This window comes from Pristis pectinata, chromosome 2 (assembly GCF_009764475.1).
Source record: "Pristis pectinata isolate sPriPec2 chromosome 2, sPriPec2.1.pri, whole genome shotgun sequence".
Lineage (NCBI taxonomy): Eukaryota > Metazoa > Chordata > Chondrichthyes > Rhinopristiformes > Pristidae > Pristis > Pristis pectinata.
The window spans coordinates 109461158-109481533 of NC_067406.1; the positions used below are offsets into that span (position 1 = coordinate 109461158).

Sequence of the window (20376 nt, forward strand, 5' to 3'; positions counted from 1 at the left end):
TGATGAATGCACCTGAACCTCATATTCAGAAGCCCAAATGCCACTTTCCACAATGAATCTGGAACTTGTGTGGCTCTCATTGTACCTGCACTCTACAGACATAGTAAGGGTGCAAGTTACTTGATGTGGAGAACATCTGGCAGTTCAGTGTCTCCCAGAAACACGGCATTCGTCGTTAGGAAGTTCCTCTGATCATCCACATCCATCTGAACATTGTGGAAGTGGAAACCTTTCCCGTGGAGAAAAAGCTCCCAGTTACTAAGGGGATTCTTTATGGTTACATGACTGCAGACAATGGCTGCCTGCACTTGAGGGATACCAGCCACACTGGCAAATCCCAGTGCCCAGATTGCTGATTCATCAATGAAGCCTATAGAGGTGAAATAATTTTTGCCTGAATATTGTGTCTGGGTAACCACACTAATGCTGTGATGAGCAGTAATTTAGGAGACATGGCTGAGATCTTCCATGACCCCATGGAAAAATCCTGTCATGAGAGAGCTGAGACTCAGTGCAACCATGACTTCCACAGAGAGAGCACAACAGCCTGGCTGAAGGTCATCCCACAACTTTGTGTGTGTCTCAGTGATGACAGCCTTGGAAAACCTAAGTCTGTGAACTTATAGTTCATCATAGTGATCCAGATGGGACATTGTGTCCCTGAAGACTCTGTAGGAGTCGGTTTTTCAGATGGGTAAGTCTTCACCTCTTGGCCTAAGGCCCCATACCCACACCTTGTGGCCAATCAAAGCCATTCTCATTCCTCCAGAAATGGAGTGCTGCCAGTGATGTCACTACTGAGGTATCCATTAACTATCTCAGGAGCTAAATGCTGGAGAATGTGGTCATTATTAGTTGCAGCACAGTCTGTGGTCTTTGTGAGGTGCTTAAGCAGCCTGCAGTCATTTAAGAAGCTATCTACTCAAGTCTCGGGATATCAGCCAAGTGTCCCTTTAAGTAGTGACACATGCAATAGACATGGTGTTCGATGATGGTCACAGGTTGCACCCTAGATCTCTGATTTACACTGGTAAGGGCAGAATGGGCCTTTTTGTAAATAGTTGTCATTTGGTGCTTGTCTGAAGTTGGCACGAATAACATAGGAAGAAACCCTGCAAAATTTCTAGAAAAGCATGATTTCACTAATGCAACCTATCCCTAGTTAAGTGCATGATTTGCCCATAACAAATTGTTGCTGCTTATACCAGTTTTTAGCTTTTGTTGTGAACTTGTCATTTAATAAAGAGTGAAAGAGATATCGCAAAATATTTGACTTTAAGCAGAGTGACAAATTAGTTGTGAGGTCTTAATCTAAGACTATACTTGAGGAAACTGTACTGAGGAGAAGAAAAGCTGTCTATGATTTATCAGTGCAAAAAGCGTTAAGATATTTACAAGACTTCTGTTGTTTTAATTCTATAATATTATTGGATGAGCTCTGGGATATACATTTGTTTCTTTTTTGCACCTAAATATTTTCTCCTTACAGCAAAGGGATTAAGCAGAGTTGTTATAAAGTTTGAAACATTGGAATATAATTATGTAAAGAGTGGCAGCCAATATTCTGTATTTCTGTTCAATTTCATAAAGCCCATCATTTCCTTTGAAAGTACATCCTCTAAATGATGGGGAAAACTTTGATTTTTGTAATAATACATTTTATGTCCCTTCCAACATCAAATAGGTTAGGCAAGTCGATGAAATATAAACTCTCATTTACTACAGATGCTCAATCCAGATACAATATAGATCAAACAAACTCCTTGGTGATGCACAGGTAACTGTTTGAAAATCCAGGGTCTGGGGACAAATCTATGAATTTGCAGTCTATAAAGGGTTAATGTGACTGACAAATGAAACAACTAGCATCAAAATGCACTTTACTAAAATGAACACTTTAGTGATTTATTTGAGGTCAACCATAAGCCTTGCATATTCTGAATCCCCTGGGAAGTTCCACATTATGGTATCCATTTTAGAACTATAGGGCAATATAACCCTGCCCTGCTTATCTCCCAGAGTTGTTGGAAGAGTTGGTTCATTGCAATAGCTGCCTATTAATGGAGGGCACATCTCTTGGCTCTTCAACTGCTAGCATTGATGGTTTATCGTGGTGACACATGATAAGCATTATGCTGATTAAAGTCTGGCTTCCTTTAAATATATATAATCACGTCCATCTTGCATAAAAGAGATGAGTCTACATGAGTTTCTTGGGACCTTAGTAAACCCAACATTGTTAAATTGTTGTATTTCCTAATGGAGGATTTTGATTGTTTTTCTGGTTTGGACTCAGACCCCACAACTAGCACATTGTCAGACCATTATAACATTTAATATTTGTATGGTTAAAAGTAAAAAAAAACCTAAATGATCTATAATTTTAACATGGGTGTTTCTTCAAGGGTTCAGCACATTCAATGCTGACTTAAGCCAAGGTGATACTGGTGTGTTAAAAATGTACAAGAAATACCAGTTTATCTCTTCTTTATCAGCTCAATAATGTATTCTGTGCAACACATTTCATTGGAAAATTTACTCTGTTTAGGTTAAACGTATAGACTGTTAAGTCGCAACTATAACACGTTGAAAGACTGGTTTTCCGAGATTAACATTTAAAAACAGAGCCTAACTATAGCAAAATGTTTTATCATAAAAGCCATAAAATTAAAAGTGCTTCTCCTCTACAAAATCCTAATTAGGACATTGCACACATTCTTTGTGTACCATGTGTACCATGTCCAACACCAATGAACACACCACTAATTAGTTCACTTCCACAGAGAGCAACATGTTGGTTTTCTGCTGACCATGTCTGTTTTATATGCACTTCTGGTTAGGTTCTGAAGAGGACTGCTCAGTTGTTAGTCCTGACCATTTGATACTTGTGAAAGCAAGTGATTTCCAAGAACATGTGCAGTTCTTCAAATGAACTTCAGAAACACATATCACACAGGTGCAACTTCAGGAATACCAACCTGCACCTCCGGTGCTCTCTGTAAGGTTGTTTCTGTTTGTGACACTGGCACAGTAACACTGTCTCTGTTGTCAGAGTTCTGACTATTTAAAGTGTTCCTGTCATCAATCTTCTTGCCAATGTCTGGGCAGTTCTGTACAAAGATAACCCTGTTGTATGCTTTTAGTCTTCGCCATAGCTGAAAGTAGACTTTACACTGTACATACATGAAGACAAGGCCTCCTGTAAATCCAATGGCAACAACCACCAATTTTGTCCAAAAGGGCCATTCTAGAACACCTATAAAAATAAACACCATATTTATCCATTGCACATTTCTTTTTCTTGTTTTATTTTAATCTACAAAAGTCTGCTTCCAGTTATTGAATACAAATATTTCTGAAAGATAATCCCAGGGCTTTGTTCTTGCTGACCACATAATACATCAGTTACAATCAATGTCACTGCCTTAATAAAGGCCCAGAAAGAGCAGGGGATTGTGGCTGTGATTCCTGCATGGAGATGTGATGAACTGCCGCAAAAATCAAACAACGGTCTTGATGCAACATCTCCCAGGTAGTGTTTCCAGTGACCTTTGCCTATGCAAATGCATACAGGTGACACTTGTGTTACAGCCGTTTGGGTTACAGAAATTTTCCCTTATGGAATTCACAAAAATTTGAGATACAGATCAAAATTCACTCCTACAGAACTTAAGTGTGAAAAAAAATAAACACAAAATGTGGCAGAAACAACAATTTTTTATATCCATTTAAGTGTATGTCTCCATTTAAATGTGTGTAGAGGTAGACGCTGGAAGACGATAGGTGGAGACACAAGAGGCCGCCACCTGTTTCCATCCTTCCCTCCCCCACCTGGCTCCATTTGCCTTTTTTTTCCCTCTTTCCTTATCTGTCTGACCTGCATCCATCACTAAGGACCCTCGCCACCCGGGACATGCCCTCTTCTCGTTGCTACCATTGGGGAGGAGGTACAGGAGCCTGAAGACCCGCACTTAATGATTCAGAAACAGCTTCTTCTCCTCTGCCATCAGAATTCTGAATGGTCAATGACCTCATGAACACTACCTCGTTAGTCCTTTCTTTTGCACTATTGATTTATCTTTGCAATTTATAGTAATTTTATGTCTTTGTACTGTATTGCTGCCACAAAACAACAAATTTCACGTCATATAAGTCAGTGATAATAAATCTGATTGTCTCTACTTCTCACCATCACCTTCCAGCCTTCAGTGTGTATTTTGCAGTCATTTGTATCTCCAAACGCAAGATGTGTGCTTGAAACTTTTCAGCAGTAATCAAACAGCCCCCATCTGGAAGTATTGCAATCGCCAGCCATTTAAGAGATTTGCTTTGGAAACTGACAAGGCAATCTCCCAAGTGGCCCCTCCACTGTGAACCGGCAACTGCAGTATTTAGTTTGGCTGCAAAGAGATTTGCTTTGGAAACTAATTAAAACAACAGCCCTTTCTCTTCTGCCTACAATACAATCTGAATTCCTTTGCCTGTAGACCGTGTGCCAATGGGGTCATTACTGTCGAGAGAAAAACATCCCAAAGGAATGCATCACCGCTTAAAGCATGGGATTCAATAGGAAAAAGGGCTTCACATTATGGAAAATTATGATACGGACAGTTTTCTAGGAGTGCAACATGGGGGTGTCTGTATTGATGTAGTGGGCGGGATAATGATGTGGGCTGGGAGATCTTCCCTTGATACATTAAAAGATCTGGTATTAACTTGGAGTAGTACCGTCCATCAAGAGCAGTGGGCAAGGTCAAAGAAGTGGCCAGGACTTCTGGAAGCAAGATCACACGACCTCTGCTTTACCAACCACACACCACCCCCCCCTCCCCCCCGCAAAGGGAAATGAAGGGAGCCACAAAGTTGTATTTCTGAGAGGGGGTTGAGGGGCAGTGGTACAAAACTGGAAGTGTCCTTCCTGAACAGCAAGAACCAACCTGCAGATCCAACAACACAGAGTGATCATTGCAATTTATAAATATTCATTGACTGTGCATCTTCGGCTATGGTGAATACTGCTCAAATATGGAAATGTCCTTTTGGCCTCTCTGCATACTTTTAGGATTTCTTCTAACCCTACTGTGAAATTTTGCCAATAATTTTAATTTCACTAAAATGTGAGTATTATCTTATGCGAATTCCGTGCTCCCTGTACCTGCTCAAATCTGCATGTGGGTTTAAAAAGTTTTATGGGTATAAGCTAACACATCTACTGTCCTGCCCTCAATGATACATTTTGTTACCTCTACAAGGAGTTCAATAAAGTTGTTCAAATAGGATCTGCCCTTGACAAAGCCATGTTGGTGTCTCTGATTAGGCCCCTTCTTTTCAAATGATCATTCATCCTCTTGCTCAGATTTTTCTTCCCAGTACTTTTTCCTACCACTGATGTTAGGTTCACAGGTCTAAAGTTATCAGGTTCTTCCTTGCTGCTTTTCTTGAAAATGGGAGCAACATTTGGTGTCCTCCAGTCATCCGGTACCTCACCTGTGTCTATCAAAGATTTAAAAATCTCAACCAGGGCCCCAGCAATTTCTTTCCTTGCCTCCGTTAGCAGCCTGGAATAAATCCCATCTGGTCATAGAACATAGAACAGTACAGCACAGGAACAGGCCCTTCAGCCCACAATGTTGTGCCAAACTAATGAAACCAGTAATTAAATGTCTAACTAAACTAATCCCTTCTCCCAACATAATGTCCACATCCCTCCATTCTCTGCACATTCATGTGCCTATCTAAGAACCTATTGAAAGCCTCTGTTGTATTTGCCTCCACCACCAGCCCTGGCAGCACATCCCAGGCACTCACCACTCCCTGTGCAAAAAACTTGCCCCACACATCTTTTAATTACCCTTCTCACCTGGTACTGAGGATTTATCTACTTTTAAGCCTGCCAAGGAACTTCTCTCATTCTCAGTTATGATGGAGGATTCGGGACCCAAAATACTAACTGTTTCTCCTTCTACAGATGCTGCTTGTTCTGCTGATTGTTCCCAGCAGTTGGAGACCCAAGAGATTCTGCAGATGCTGGAACCTGGAGCAACACACACAAAATGGTAGAGGAACTCAACAGGTCAGGCGGCATCTATGGAGGGAAATAAACAGTCGACGTTTTGAATCGAGACCCTTCATTGGGACTGGAAAGGAAGAGGGCAGAAGCCAGAATAAAAAGGTCAGGGGAGGGGGAAGAGCACAAGCTGGCAGGTGATAGGTGAATCCAGGTGAGAGGGAGAAGATAGGTGGCTGGGGGAGGCGAGATGAAACGGAATGATGTGGGAAGCTGGGAGGTGATGGGTAGAAGAGGCAAAAGGCTGAAGAAGAAGGAATCTGACAGGAGAGGACAGCAGACCATGGAATAAAGGGGTGGGCAATGGAAGGGAGGTGATGAGCAGATCATAAGGGCAGGAGAGGGGAAAGAGAAGGGGTGAGTAGCCACAGGAATGAGGGATAACAAAGTGGGGGGGGGATAAAAGGGAAAACAGAGTGTAGAGGTTACTGGAAGTTAGAGAAATCGATGTTGATGCCTACCACCCCACGTCTCCACATCCAACACATCATTCTCCTTAACTTCCGTCATCTCCAAAGGGATCCCACTACCAGTTGCATCTTCCCCTCCCCACCCCATAGTTTTCTGCAGGGATCACTCTCTCCACAACTCCCTTGTCCACTCGTCCCTCCCCACCAATCACCCTCCTAGCACTTATCCCTGCATATGCACTAAGTGCTATATCTGTCCCTACACCTCCTCCCTCACCACCATTCAGGGTCCAAGACAGTCCTTCCAGATGAGGCAGTGCTTCACCTGCAAATCTGAGGGTGTCACTTATTGCGTCCGGTGCTCCTGGTACGGCCTCCTCTACGTCAGTGAGACCCCACGCAGATTGGGTGACCCCTTTGTTGAGCACCTTCGCTCCATCCTCCGTAACAGCCAGGATCTCCTGGTGGCCATCCAATTCCACTTCTCATTCCAATACTGACATGTCTATCCATGGCCTCCTCTACTGCCACATTGACGCCAGACGCAGGTTGGAGGAACAACACCTCATATTCTGCCTTGGTAGTCTCCAACCTGACGGTATCAACCCTCAGATTCACAGAGAGAGCAATCCCTGTGGAAAGTGGGGGGTGGGAGGGGAAGACGTGCTTGGTAGTGGGATTCCTTTGGAGAATGATGTGTTGGATGTGGAGGCTCGTGGGGTGGTAGGCATCAACATCAATTTCTCTAACGTCTGGTAACCCCTCCCCTCAGTTTTCCCTCACCCCACTTTGTCTTCCCTCAGTCCTGTGGCCCCCTCACCCCTTTCCCCTCCCCCACCCTCATGACCTGCCCATCACCTCACTCTGGTTCCCCACCTCCTTCCCTTTATTCCATGGTCTACTGTCCCCTCCGACCGGATTCCTTCTTCTTCAGCCCTTTGCCTCTTCCACCTATCACCTCCCAGCTTCTTCTATCTCTCCCCTCCCCCACCCACCTACCTTCCCCCTCTCACCCGGACTCACCTAGCCTCTGCCAGCTTGTGCTCCTCCCCCTCCCCCGACCTTTTTATTTTGGCTTTTGCCCTCTTCCTTTCCAGTCCTGATGAAGGGTCTCGACCCGAAATTTCGACTGTTCATTTCCCTCCATAGATGTTGCCTGATCTTCTGAGTTCCTCCACCATTTTGTGTGCATTGTTCCCAGCATTTTCTGTTTATGTTTCAGATTTCCACCATCTGCATTTTCTTGTTTTTCTCATCCTGATCGGGAACTTACCAGGTAATCAAAATCTTGTTTCTGTGATCTGTGCTGATGTAAAAACAAGTGGGCCATTTGCCAGTTTTATGAAATCCTTCAGAGTTACCACTAACAACAAGCCTGCAGGGCATTGACATTGTAACTCTTCATAAATTGCATCTGCAGTTTAAGCTTTATGACAGAGTAAGCAGGTTCTGAAATATTTTTGAGAAACAAAGGACTGCAGATGCTGGAATCTAAATGAAAAACACTATGATGCTGGAGGAACTCAGCAGGCCAGGCAGCATCCGTGGAGAAAAGCAGACGGTCAACATTTCCAGTCAGGACCCTTCCCGAAATGTTGACCACCTGCTTTTCTCCATGGATGCTGCCTGGCCTGCTGAGTTCCTCCAGCATCATACTGTTTTTCATCTGAAATATTTTCTAGCAGTTTGCCTCAGGCAAAACCACCAATGTTGATTGTGATTTGTTTGTCTCTTTCACACAGCTATGCAAGTTTCCGGAGTAAGAAAGCACATTGCTAAATATCTTGTTCTTACCATTGTCATTACCCTGTTTGATCTCCTCTGCTGTTCGGTCTATCAGAACGTACAAGGACCACACTACACATGTGATCGCAACAATGTGGAAGGTGACAGAGCAGACAATTTTCCTCCTTTCACTTGTTGACATTTGCAGTTTTTCCCACTGGAAGAAAAACAAGTGAGAGACAGTGAAAGAATTATTTTTGTGGCTGAGCAACTTTACAACCATGTGATAAAAGTGATTGACAGGTGGAGTGACTGCACCAGAACAAATTGAAACAAAACATTTTCAGAGCACAGAAGAAGCTGCTGAATGACAGGAAATCATCCCACTGTTTTGTGAGCAATGATCATGTTAATAAATCTAAAGCTGCCGTTATGAAGCATAGCCTCTCAAATGTTTATTTAAAATATGCTAATACTCCTGCTAAAATAGCAGACACAGAATGAATGGGTTAAGCATTTACTGATTAATAATATTTACTCATTTCTAGACTTTAAAGAGAAAACAGAATTGGACTTGATTTCCACTCTCAGTCAATATGAAATTACCTCTGATGTAAGTTGTGTATCTGCAAATATCATGTAGTTTACTTATTTTTGTAATGTATTATAACATTAAAACATACAAAGGACCATTTTTTTTAACGGAATGCGATGCCACTGGCGATGCCAGAATTTATTGACCATTCATAATCATTCTTGTGAAGGTAGTGATGAGCTGCTTTCTTGAACTGGTGAAGGTACTTGAACTGGTGAAGGAATTGGGCAGGCACGGTAGTGTAGTGGTTAGCGTAACGCTCTGCAGCACCAGCGACTCAGGTTCAAATCCAGCCACTCTCTGTAAGGAGTTTGTACGTTTTCCCCATGTCTGTGTGGGTTTCCTCCGGGTGCTCCGGTTTCCTCCCACATTCCAAAGACATACAGGTCAGGAAGTTGTGGGCATGCTATATTGGTGCCGGAAGCGTGGTGACACCTGTGACTATTAGTTTCTCCCAATCTTACTCCCAATGTGTTGCTGGGTAAGGAGTTCCATGATTTAGATCCAGTGTAGATAAGAGACCACCAATATATTTCTAGGACAGGATGGTGTGTGAATTGAGGGGATTTCCAAGTGCTGGTGTTCCCAAGCCCTGATTGTCCTTGTCCTTCTTGGAATTGTAGGCCTAGAAACAGGATTTCATTGATTTTTGGTGTGCTAGAATACCAACGTGTTTAGTGCTAGTGTTCACCTGTAGTACTGTGTGCAGTTTAAGTTGGGCCTTACTCCAAAGGACCATCATCAAAAAGACATTGAAACATTAGGGCTTTTCACACCTGGAAAGAAGTGCTAAAATGGAGCCTGCACAGTTCTGCAGAAACCCCCACTTAGCTCAGAGCAGATGCTGACACATTGCTGGTTTGTAATCATAGAAAGCATCAACCTTTAAAGCTACAGTCCCATGGGAGCTGGGCACCAACAATACACAGCAAGGCTGCCGTGAAAAAGGCAGAGGTTTTTGGGGAGAGGGAGAGGGCTCCTGGATTTACTGAGGGATTTCGAAGTTCAGGTTAATAAAATGCGTGCCAGTAAGGGAGCTCCTGAGTGTCAGGGTGAAGAAGAGGTCTGTCAGTGCTTGGCAGGAGGTGCCCGGAGTTGTCTTCTCCAGGTATGAGAATCTCTGGGCCATGGAGCAATGATGAAAGAATTTTCATGCCCACTGCTGTCCTATAGACACATATCCAGACCACACACTCAAATTGTTATTGCATCCGTACATCCAACACATTCCACCTTCTCTCACACCATCCCTTATCCTCCCTCATCCCACCATTGCCAATCTAACCAACGCCTCCTCCCGCCCCACCCAGCAAGATGCAGTCTCCAAAGGCAGCATAATAAAAAGGTGACTCAATATCCTTCACGACACACAAAGCACTGGAGGAAGTCAGCAGGTCAGGCAGCATCTATGGAGGGAAATGGACAGTCGACGTCCTGGGTCGAAACCCTTCACCTGGACTGAAAGAAAGAGTGGAGATAACCATTATAAAAAGGTGGCGGAAAGGCGTGGAGCAAGAGCTGATAGGTGGATCCAGGGCATTGCTGGCTGTGTCCATAACAACATCGTAATGCTGCCTGACCCACTGAGTTCTTCCAGCACTTTGTGTGTTGCTCCAGATTCCAGCATCTGCAGTCTCTTGTGATTCAATATCCCTCATCTATTCCACAGGCTGAGACAATGAGGACTATGAAGGAAGCCACCTCCCACCAGCAGCTATACAGGTGGCTCCTGCATTATAGGAGGTGTTGCATTCCTAGAAAATGGTCCACATCGCGATTTTCCATGATGCAAATCCGTGTCATCTGCATGTGCATCATGTGAGTTGAAAGAAAAAGATGTGTTTATTTATTGTTTCTTTCACTTAAATTCCGTGAGATCAAATTTTATTCTGTATCCCAAATTTTGGGGTAGTGATTTGTGAATTCTGTAAAGGCAAATTTACCTTACCTGAATGGCTGTAGCGCAAGGATCAGCTGTATTTTTTTAAACAGCCCTGTGTCGGTGCTGTATATGTGACAGTCGTGTTGAATTGTGGAGAAATGTTCTGCTTTTAGATTGTATCTTCAGGGAGTTTGGTTGACAGTTTCAACACACTCCACTTTGGAACAGTCAGACATCACAGAAAGGATATGTGATTAGCCATCCTGCTGAGCTGAGCTGGCTTAGATCTCCCAGTTAAAGGGAGAAGAAGCAGTTACAGGGGAACAGTCACCAAGAAAAAATAAAAATAAAAATGAACAGCCAGAATAAATCACTTCCAGATAAAGAGAATCTTATTTAGTCCCTGTTAAGCAATCTTTTAATATTAATTGATCTCTCATGACATTATTCATCAGTAAAGGTAAAATACTGATTGTCTCTCCGTAATCACCTCTTCACACATCTTACTAATCCATTCCGTCTGTCACTCTGCTTTCCTTCTGCTTTCTCCTTTTGTTTATCACAGACGGTTTTTCATCATCACTGTGTCGATCTGCTTCACGTCTGCCAAGTTTCTCACTTGTTTTGTGATTCTTCCAAGGCAGGCAGATGGAGACGAGGGTTTGGGAGGGGGTGTGAGAGACGAGCCAAATGGGTCTGAATGGTAAAAGTTAAAAGGGCGTGGATTTTTGTGATTGCTTGGTATGTAGGAACACATTTCTAAATCTCAGCTTTTGCTGTGTTGGGGGCACAGAAGGATTTTGATGTGGATCAGAGTTTCACAATGGTGCCATAGCTGTGTTGATGATGTGGATAATGTCAGCCTGTTTACCAGGGGTTTAATTTGCCACTTAGGGTTTTAGCACCAGGAGGAGCAGCACTTTGAAAATTACTGAAGTGCTGGTGTGTAAAGCAATGCAGATGCCTCCTCTAAGCTCACGGCCTGCAGCAACAAAAGACTGGGCCTCGAGCTTGGTGATCAAGGCTTGAAGCTAGGACAATGGTGGTAGTGGCCGTGGAGGGAAACTAATGCATGGAGAACATCAGAGGCTGAGACCTCAGCTGCTCCACTGCTGCAGAAAGGTTGGGTCACTTAAAAAGAACAGCAAGCGATCGAGGGAAAGCAGCTGAATCTTGCACAGCTGGGCAGGCACAGTAGAGTAGTGGTTAGTGTAACGCTATTACAGCACTAGCGACACGGGTTCAATTCCGGCCGCTGTCTGTAAGGAGTTTGTACGTTCTCCCCGTGACTGCGTGGGTTTCCTCCGGGTGCTCCGGTTTCCTCCCACATTGCAAAGATGTACGGGTTGGGAAGTTGTGGGCATGTTATGTTGGCGCCAGAAGCGTGGCGACACTTGCGGGCTGTCCCCAGAACACTCTACTCAAAGATGCAGTTCACTGTGTGTTTTGATGTACATGTGACTAATAAAGATATCTTATCTTAAAACAAGGGTGACTGATCTTAATCTGGCATATTTACTATGATTGTAAAATCAGACATTTACAGCACAGATGGAGATCTTTTGGCTCACCTCATCCCATGCCTGTGTTGTTGAAGAAGAGCTAAGTGTATCGGCCCGTACACATGGGACTTGAACTGCCATCAGCGGCCGCAGGCGGACGCGCGGGAGCGGGTCGTGAATGAACCACGGGGCGGGCCTTCTGGCGGGAACCTTACGTCATGTCCGCCCCACGTGGGCCCGGAGAGGCTCTCAGGTACTTTGGTGTGCGCGCGTTTTGTCTGAGTGAGTAAAGTGTGTTTTGAATTCAACCTTCTCGTTTCCGAGTTTTCCTTCGAAAACGCGCCGCGTCCGGCTACATTTGGTGACCCTGATGCTTCCAGAAAGCATCTGGAACCCGCGACGTGCATTCCAACGACTCGCACAACACAGTCTCGCTCAAGCTCCCGACTTTCTGGGCTGCTCAGCCCCACATTTGGTTCGAGCAGGCTGAGGCCCAGTTCAGTCTCAGAGTCATTACAGCTGACGCCACGCGGTACTACTCGGCCAGGACACGGTCAGCGCACTCGACAAGACATGGCAGGTCAGATTATCGACTTCCTGCACCAGCCACCAACGGAGGACAGGTATGCTAAGATCAAGGTGCTCCTTATCCATACTTTCAGACTCTCCCGCCGCGAGCGAGCCGCGCGGCTCCTGCACATGGACAGCCTGGGCGACACAAGCCATCTGAGCTGATGAACGATATGCTGGCGCTCATGGACGGCCATAAGCCGTGCCTTCTATTTGAACAGTTGTTCCTCGAGCAACTGCCAGAGGACATTCACCTCCTCCTCGCAGCCGAAGATTTCAGCGACCCACGCAGGCTCGCGGCCAGGGCGGACATTCTGTGGCAGTGGGGAGCGGCCTCCATCTGCCAAACCACGACCGCACAGCCCAAGGCCAAGGCCCCACAACCGAAGCCACTGAGACCCACGGGGGACAAGGACGAGGGTTCGGACCACTGGTGTTTTTATCACCAGAGATGGGGTTCGAATGCGCGCCGCTGCCGCCCACCGTATGCCTTCCCGGGAAATGCCAGGGCCGGATGTCGCTAGTGGCTTCGGTGGCTGGCCATCGCGACAGCCTCCTATTCCTCTGGGACCGACACTCCGGGCGACCTTTCCTGGTAGACACCGGGGCCGAAATCAGCGTTCTTCCCCCCTCCAACATGGACACCCGTAACGCTGTTCCAGGTCCCGATCTCACCACTGCAAACGGCACCACTATCCGAACGTACGGCTCGCAAACCATCCCACTGCATTTCGGGCCCAGCCGTTTTACTTGGACCTTCATGGTGGCAGCGGCATCACGGCCGTTACTGGGGGCGGATTTCCTACGGGCCGTCTTCCGGTCGACCCGAAGGGCCGGCGTTTGGTCCACGCCGAGATGTTCCAGACTTTCCAGCTCGGGGAAGCCCAGCTACCGGCCCTCCACCTGGACTCCGTCACACTCTCGGGTGACGAGTTCACCAGGGTGCTGGCAGATTTCTCCTCCATCATCACCCCGCAGTTCTCCACAACCGATCCCAAGCACGGCGTGCACCACCACATTCCCACACAAGGACCACCGCTGCACGCCCGAGCTCGTAGGCTCCCACCCGACAAGCTCCACCTCGCCAAGGAGGAGTTTCGGAAGATGGAGGAGATGGGGATTATCCATCACTCGGACAGCCCATGGGCATGCCCGGTGCACATGGTGCCCAAGTCCACAGGAGGTTGGAGGACCTGCGGGGACTACAGAAGGCTCAATGACGACACGACCACCGACCGATACCCGGAGCCTCACATCCAGGATTTCACGGCGAACCTACACGGGGCGACCATCTTTTCGAAAATCGATCTGGTCCGGGGGTACCATCAGATCCCCGTGCACCCCGATGATGTGCCCAAGACAGCCCTCATCACCCCCTTCAGGTTGTTCGAATTCCTGAGGATACTTTTCGGCCTCAAGAACGCCGCCCAGACTTTCCAGAGGCTCATGGACTCGGTCGGGCGAGGCCTGGATTTCGTCTTCATCTACTTAGACGATATCCTGGTGGCCAGCAAGTCACACCAAGAGCATGTGGCACATTTGCGCCAACTCTGCCAATGCCTGAGCGACCATGGACTGGCAATCAACCCGGCGAAGTGCCAGTTCAGGCAGACGGAGATCAACTTCTTGGGCCACAGAGTCAATCGGCATGGCACCGCCCCTCTACCGGACAAGGTCCAGGCCATCCGCCAGTTTCCCAAACCCAGCACGGTCAAGGGCCTGCAGGAATTCGTGGGGATGGTAAACTTCTACCATCGTTTCGTGCCGGCGGCAGCACGCATCATGAGGCCCTTGTTCGGCCTAATGGCCGGCAAGTCCAAAGAGGTGGCATGGGACGCGGAGTCCACAGAGGCTTTCGAGCGGGCCAAAGAGGCATTGGCGAAGGCGACCCTCCTGGTACACCCGAGAGTCGATGTACCCATGGCACTCACAGTCGACGCTTCTGACACGGCGGTCGGCGGAGTCCTGGAGCAGCTCGTCGAGGGCCAGTGGCGACCGCTCGCCTTTTTCAGCCGACACCCGCGACCACCGGAGGTTAAGTACAGCGCTTTCGACAGGGAGTTGTTAGCGCTCTACCTGGTTATCCGGCATTTCTGGTATTTCCTCGAAGGAAGGGATTTCACCATGTATACAGATCACAAGCCCCTCACCTTTGCCCTTGCAAAGGTATCGGACCCATGGTCGGCTTGGCAGCAGAGGCACCTCTCCTTTAGTTCACCACAGACGTCCACCACATCGCAGGGAAGAACAATGTGGTCGCCGACACACTGTCCCGCCCCCGCATTCACTCAGTGACCATCTTATCCCCAGGGATTGACTACACGGCGCTGGTGGAGGTGCAACAGGCGGACACCGAGATCCCGGTTTACCGCACCGCCGTTTCGGGACTCCAGTTGGAGGACGTCCCTGTCGGCCTGACAGCGGCTCAGCTCCTGTGCGACACGTCTACCAGCAAACCCCGGCCTGTGGTACCAGCAGCATGGAGGTGTCGGGTGTTCGACACGCTACGTGGCCTGGCCCACCTGTCCATCCGAGTGTCCATCAAATTGGTAGTGGACAAATTCGTCTGGCACGGTTTGCGCAAGCAGGTCGGGCACTGGGCCAGGACCTGTGTACATTGCCAGACCGCCAAAGTCCAGCGGCATGTGAAGGCCCCCCTCCAGCAGTTCCAGCCAACGCTCGGGAGGTTTCGGCACATCCATGTGGACATTGTTGGCCCCCTGCCTGTCTCCCGGGGCGCCAGGTATATCTTTACCATGGCCGGAGGCCGTGCTGCTAACAGACACGTCCACCGAATCTTGCGCCAGGACGCTCATCGCAAACTGGATCACCAGGTTTGGACTCCCAGCGGACATCACCTCTGACAGAGGAGCACAGTTCACGTCAGGTTTGTGGACAGCACTGGCGCAGCTCCTGGGCACCCAGTTACATCACACTGCGGCGTACCATCCCCAGTCCAACGGTTTGGTTGAGTGGTTCCACAGGCACCTCAAGTCGGCCCTGATGGCGCACCTCAGGTGCCCCAACTGGACAGATAAGCTCCCCTGGGTCTTACTGGGCATCCGCACGGCCCCCAAGGAGGACCTGGGCACCTCCTCGATGGAGTTGGTCTACGGCACCCCCCTGACGGTCCCAGGCAAGTTCGTGCCAGATGCCCGAGGTCCAGCAGGGACGCCGGCAGAGGTGCTGATGAGGCTGCGGGACAAGGGAGGGACCCTGGCACCGGTTCCGACCTCCAGGCATGGCACGACACTGTCCTTTATCCCTAAGGACCTCCGGGATTGCGAGTATGTTTTCATTCGCAGGGGCATGCACAAATCACCCCTACAGCAGCCGTATGAAGGACCCTTCAGGGTGATCCAGCACAACAGGTCTACGTGTGTTGTGGAGGTGGGTGGCCGTGAGGAGACTTTTACAGTGGACCACCTCAAACTGGCGCATTTGGACATTGAGCAACCGGTGAGGGTACCCGCACCGCGCCGGCGAGGCAGGCCACCCAAGCAGGACACACAGACTGGGGGCCCCACGCCCCCGATGGACGTTTCTGGGGGGGGGGGGGTGGTGTAACGACCCATACACATGGGACTCGAACTGCCATTGGCGGCTGCGGGCGGATGCGTGGGAGCGCGTCGTGAACGAACTGCGGGGCGGGCCTTCCGGCGGGAACCTTACGTCACATCCGCCCCTCGTGGGCCCGGAGAAGCTCTCGGGTACTCTGGCGCGTGCACGTTTTGTCTGAGTGAGTAAGGTGTGTTTTGAATTCAACCTCCTCGTCTCCGAGTTTTCCTTCGGAAACGCGCCACGTCCGGCTACATTCATTACCTTGGTTTCCAGCTCTGGATTTTATAGCCTTGTAGAAACCTGAGTGCTTATCATGTACTTTTTAAATACTGTAGGGTATCCTTGCTTTATGACCACTCTGTCAGGCAGTGAGCTCCAGTCCCCAACAACTTCTAGAGGGAAAGGATATTCTTGGCTGTCCTTTAAATTTACCAATTTCTTGAAATTTATTTCCCCTTGATATTAACATACAAAATAGAAGCAGGCCATTCAGCCCCAGGTGCCTGCTCCACCATTCAGTTAGATTGTGGCTGATCTATTAGCTCAGCACAACTTTCCTGGAGACTAACCCCAAATTCCTTGATTATCTTAGCATCTAAAAATCTATCCATTTCTGTCTTGAGCCTCCACAGCCCACTTTGAAAGACAATTCCAAAGATTCTCTACCCTTTGAGTGAGGAGATTTAATCTCATCTCTGTCCTGAATGAGTGATCACTTACATTAAGACTGCGACCCCTGGTTCTAGACATCTCAGCCAGGGGAATCATTAATTCTCCATCTAACCTTCAAGCTGCTGAAAAATTTAGTATGTTGCAATGAGATTGCACCTCATTCTTCTACCTCAGGAGAGTTGTAGGCCAGATCTACTTTTATCTCCACTCTTATGAAAAACTCAGCATCTCAGGAATCAATCTGATGTGTCTTGCTGCACTGCCCCAATAACAATATATCTTTCCTCAAGTACAGTTCTCCAGATGTAGTCTCACCAGGGCCCTATGTAATTGGAGCAAGACGTTTCTATTTTTGTAATAAAGGCCAACATATTGCTGCTTCTCTAATTGCTTGTTGAACCAGCACGTTGACTTTCAGAGACTCATGCACAAGGAAACCCAAGTCTATCTGATACCAATACATTTCAATCTGTCAACACTTAAAAAATATCTCACCTTTCCATTTTTTCTACCAAAGTTAACAGACCTCATAATTTTCCACATTATAATCTACCTTCCATATCCTTCTCCATTCAGTAAGCCTGTCGAGGTGTCCTGACGCACCTCCACATCTTCCTCACTGCCAACATTGCCACCTAGTTTTGCACAACAGTAAGCTCTGTGCAGTGGGAAAGTGGTCCGTCCTATTCACTCTCTCCACAGTGGTTATAATTTTATACACTCAATTAAATGTCCCCTCAACCTTCCCTGCTCCCCAGAAAATAAAACCCATCCATCCAATCTTTCCTCAGAGCTAACACTCGACATCTCTCTAAAATGCTGGAAAATCTACCACTTCATGTCCAACCAAGTCTTTCCTGAATTATAGTGTACACTGTACAATAGGCATGGCCCCACTGGTGTTTTGTGCAATAGTATCATGAGCTCCCTATTCTTACACTCTAACCCTTGTTAAAAAGGGAAAGAATCCAGTCCCCATACTTAACCACCTCAACAAATTGTTTTGCAAATTTTTGAACATGTGGGTATGCACTCCAAGCTTCCTTTCTTAATCCATATTTCCAAGTACTCTACCTCTGACTAGATATTCCATTATCACAATAACCCTCTTCAAGTTAAGTGCCTCACATGTTTCTGGATTGAATCCATTTTCCACTTCTCTGCTCACTTGACCAAGATCTACCTGTCTTCCTGCAGTCTACAGCTTTCTTTCTCACTATTAACCAAAGGGCCAATTGTTGTATTATCTGCAAACTTTTTAATCATCGGACTGAAAACCAAATAATAGGTATCACAAAAAGGAAGGAAAGTATTGAGCTCTCCAGAAATCCAATCTAAAGAGTAACCATTTTGGATTTAACTGTGCCCTTGTAAATAGTGATTGATATTGTCCCTTAAAATTTTCCCACCACTGAAGTCAGGCTGACTGGCCTATAATTACTTGCATATTTCACCTATTTTAAACAACATTACATGCCAGCAGCTCTCTGGTCCTCTGGCTGGGAGGACTGGTAAACGAAAGTCAGTCTGTGTTTTCCCACTGGCTTCACTTTATTCAACCGTTCCTTCCTGTCCACCTCCTTTGGATCCCATGGACATTTATCTGCCAGTATTTTTTTGTGGACTCTCTTTGCTTCCTTAATTTCCTTTTTACTTTCACCATTGATAACAACAACACAATTTACCATTCTCCAGGCTTTCTGCAGTATTGAGTGCATGGTACTTTGGCATTCCTAACTCTACTCTGTATAGTCAATAAAATCCAAGGGGAAGGGGTCCAGATTTGGGAATCCTCACCTTATTCTTACTGGGAGCATATTTGCTTTGGTGCCCCATTTATCCCCTCTTTGAATATCACTCAGGCTCTGACACTGATTTGTCTTCAACTGGTGCTTCTGACACACATCTCAGCCAAGTAAAACTGGCCTTTTCCCAAATTGAGAAGCATTATCTCTGCTACAAGGGAGCAGATGGCAGGGAATACAGAGATTTAAAGCAAGTGGGAATGGGCTACCAAAGCACATTGGGCTGGATTATGTTGCTTGTTAACTAGCGGCAGTCAGCTCGGTCCTGACTTCTGCACCTGTGCATTGCCATATGGATGTCAGGAGCCAGCTGGATGTCAGACACCACCACATGCAACCTCCCACTCTGCTACTGGACTCAGCACAAGAGTCCAAGGGAAGAGATCAGTGGTTCCAGGTGCTCTCCGCACCTGACCCCTCAGCATTACGTCAGGGATGGCTGCAGTACGTAGCACAGTTCTATTTGTTTAAACAGCGTCGTTGATCTGGATTCATAAGGTAAGGGTAAATAAGTTTCTTTTAAGTTTTACTTCATAATTTAAGTTAATTTCTAGCTCTTAAAGTTGCTTTCACAGTAAATGTGTAATTTTGTTTTTAATAACTTCTATTTTTTTAATGATTTAAAACCACTTTCCTCAGCATGCATGGCCGCTGGCAGCTACCATTCAAGCAGCAAACAGCAGGGTTGTCAGCACAACTACCCATGTTCCCGACTCAGCTCAAACCCCTGTACATTCCTGACCCCTGGTGTTCTCAACCCTGACCTGGCTTCAGTCGCACACCCAGCCTGCACGTCAGACCTCGACGCCAGCCACAATTCTAGCCCGGTGTAACTGTTGCTTTAACCTACCTAGTAAAACACTGGAGATTATAGGACTTGAAGTCACATACAGGCAACCCCACGTTATAGCCCTTCCGGTTATGGAAATTTGCCCTCACAGGACTCACAAATCATTACCCAACAATTTGAGATACAGAATAGAATTCACAGAATTTATGTAAAAAAATGTAAATAAACAAATACAAAATTTATTGTTTTTCAACTCGCGTTTCTTGACGCATGCACAGAAGATGTGGCTTCGCATTACGGAAAATCATGATACGGACTGCCTTCTAAGAATGCAATCCCCTGTACAGCGGGGGTCACGTGTAAATGGAAATAATGTCTGAGGTAGATGTAACTCAAATTTGTGAAGATAAACATGGTAACTAAGAAAAAAAGCACCCAGCCCAGATTTCTGACTCCAGTTCTGGCTGCACGCTGACTATTAATACTTCACCATTTGTCAGCACATCAAATGCAATCCATCCTATGGCAGACAGGATTCATTGGGCAGCAAAGAAGAGGGCTCTGGAGGAAGACACTTTAATCATCAACACTCCCAGTAATGTCCAGCTGATCCTATGGATAGCAGTTCCACAGATAGTCAGTCAGTGGGTAATGAAGGATGATCAGTGCTATCACAAGCAGATCTGTTGTGCAGTGGATGGATGGGAGGATAGACATTCCTAGAATTGCATGATGGTGGTTTCCACAGGTCCTTTACAATATCATGCGGTTAATATAGAGGGCTATTGTCTTCATGT

At 46.8% G+C, this 20376-nt stretch overlaps 1 protein-coding gene across 5 annotated transcripts in view; it reads right to left on the reverse strand.

The window, feature by feature from the left end:
* Window positions 1-828: 828 nt before the first annotated feature.
* The window catches only part of marchf1 (membrane-associated ring finger (C3HC4) 1), a 398492-nt gene continuing 378944 nt past the window's right edge, over window positions 829-20376 (reverse strand). For all 5 annotated transcript variants that reach the window (XM_052041674.1, XM_052041683.1, XM_052041691.1 and 2 more), the window contains 2 exons: window positions 8272-8419; window positions 829-3256 (listed from right to left, as the gene is read on the reverse strand). In XM_052041674.1, the coding sequence (XP_051897634.1) occupies window positions 2949-3256; window positions 8272-8419 (456 nt within the window). In that variant the 3' untranslated portion in view covers window positions 829-2948. The remainder of the gene's footprint in view (window positions 3257-8271; window positions 8420-20376) is intronic.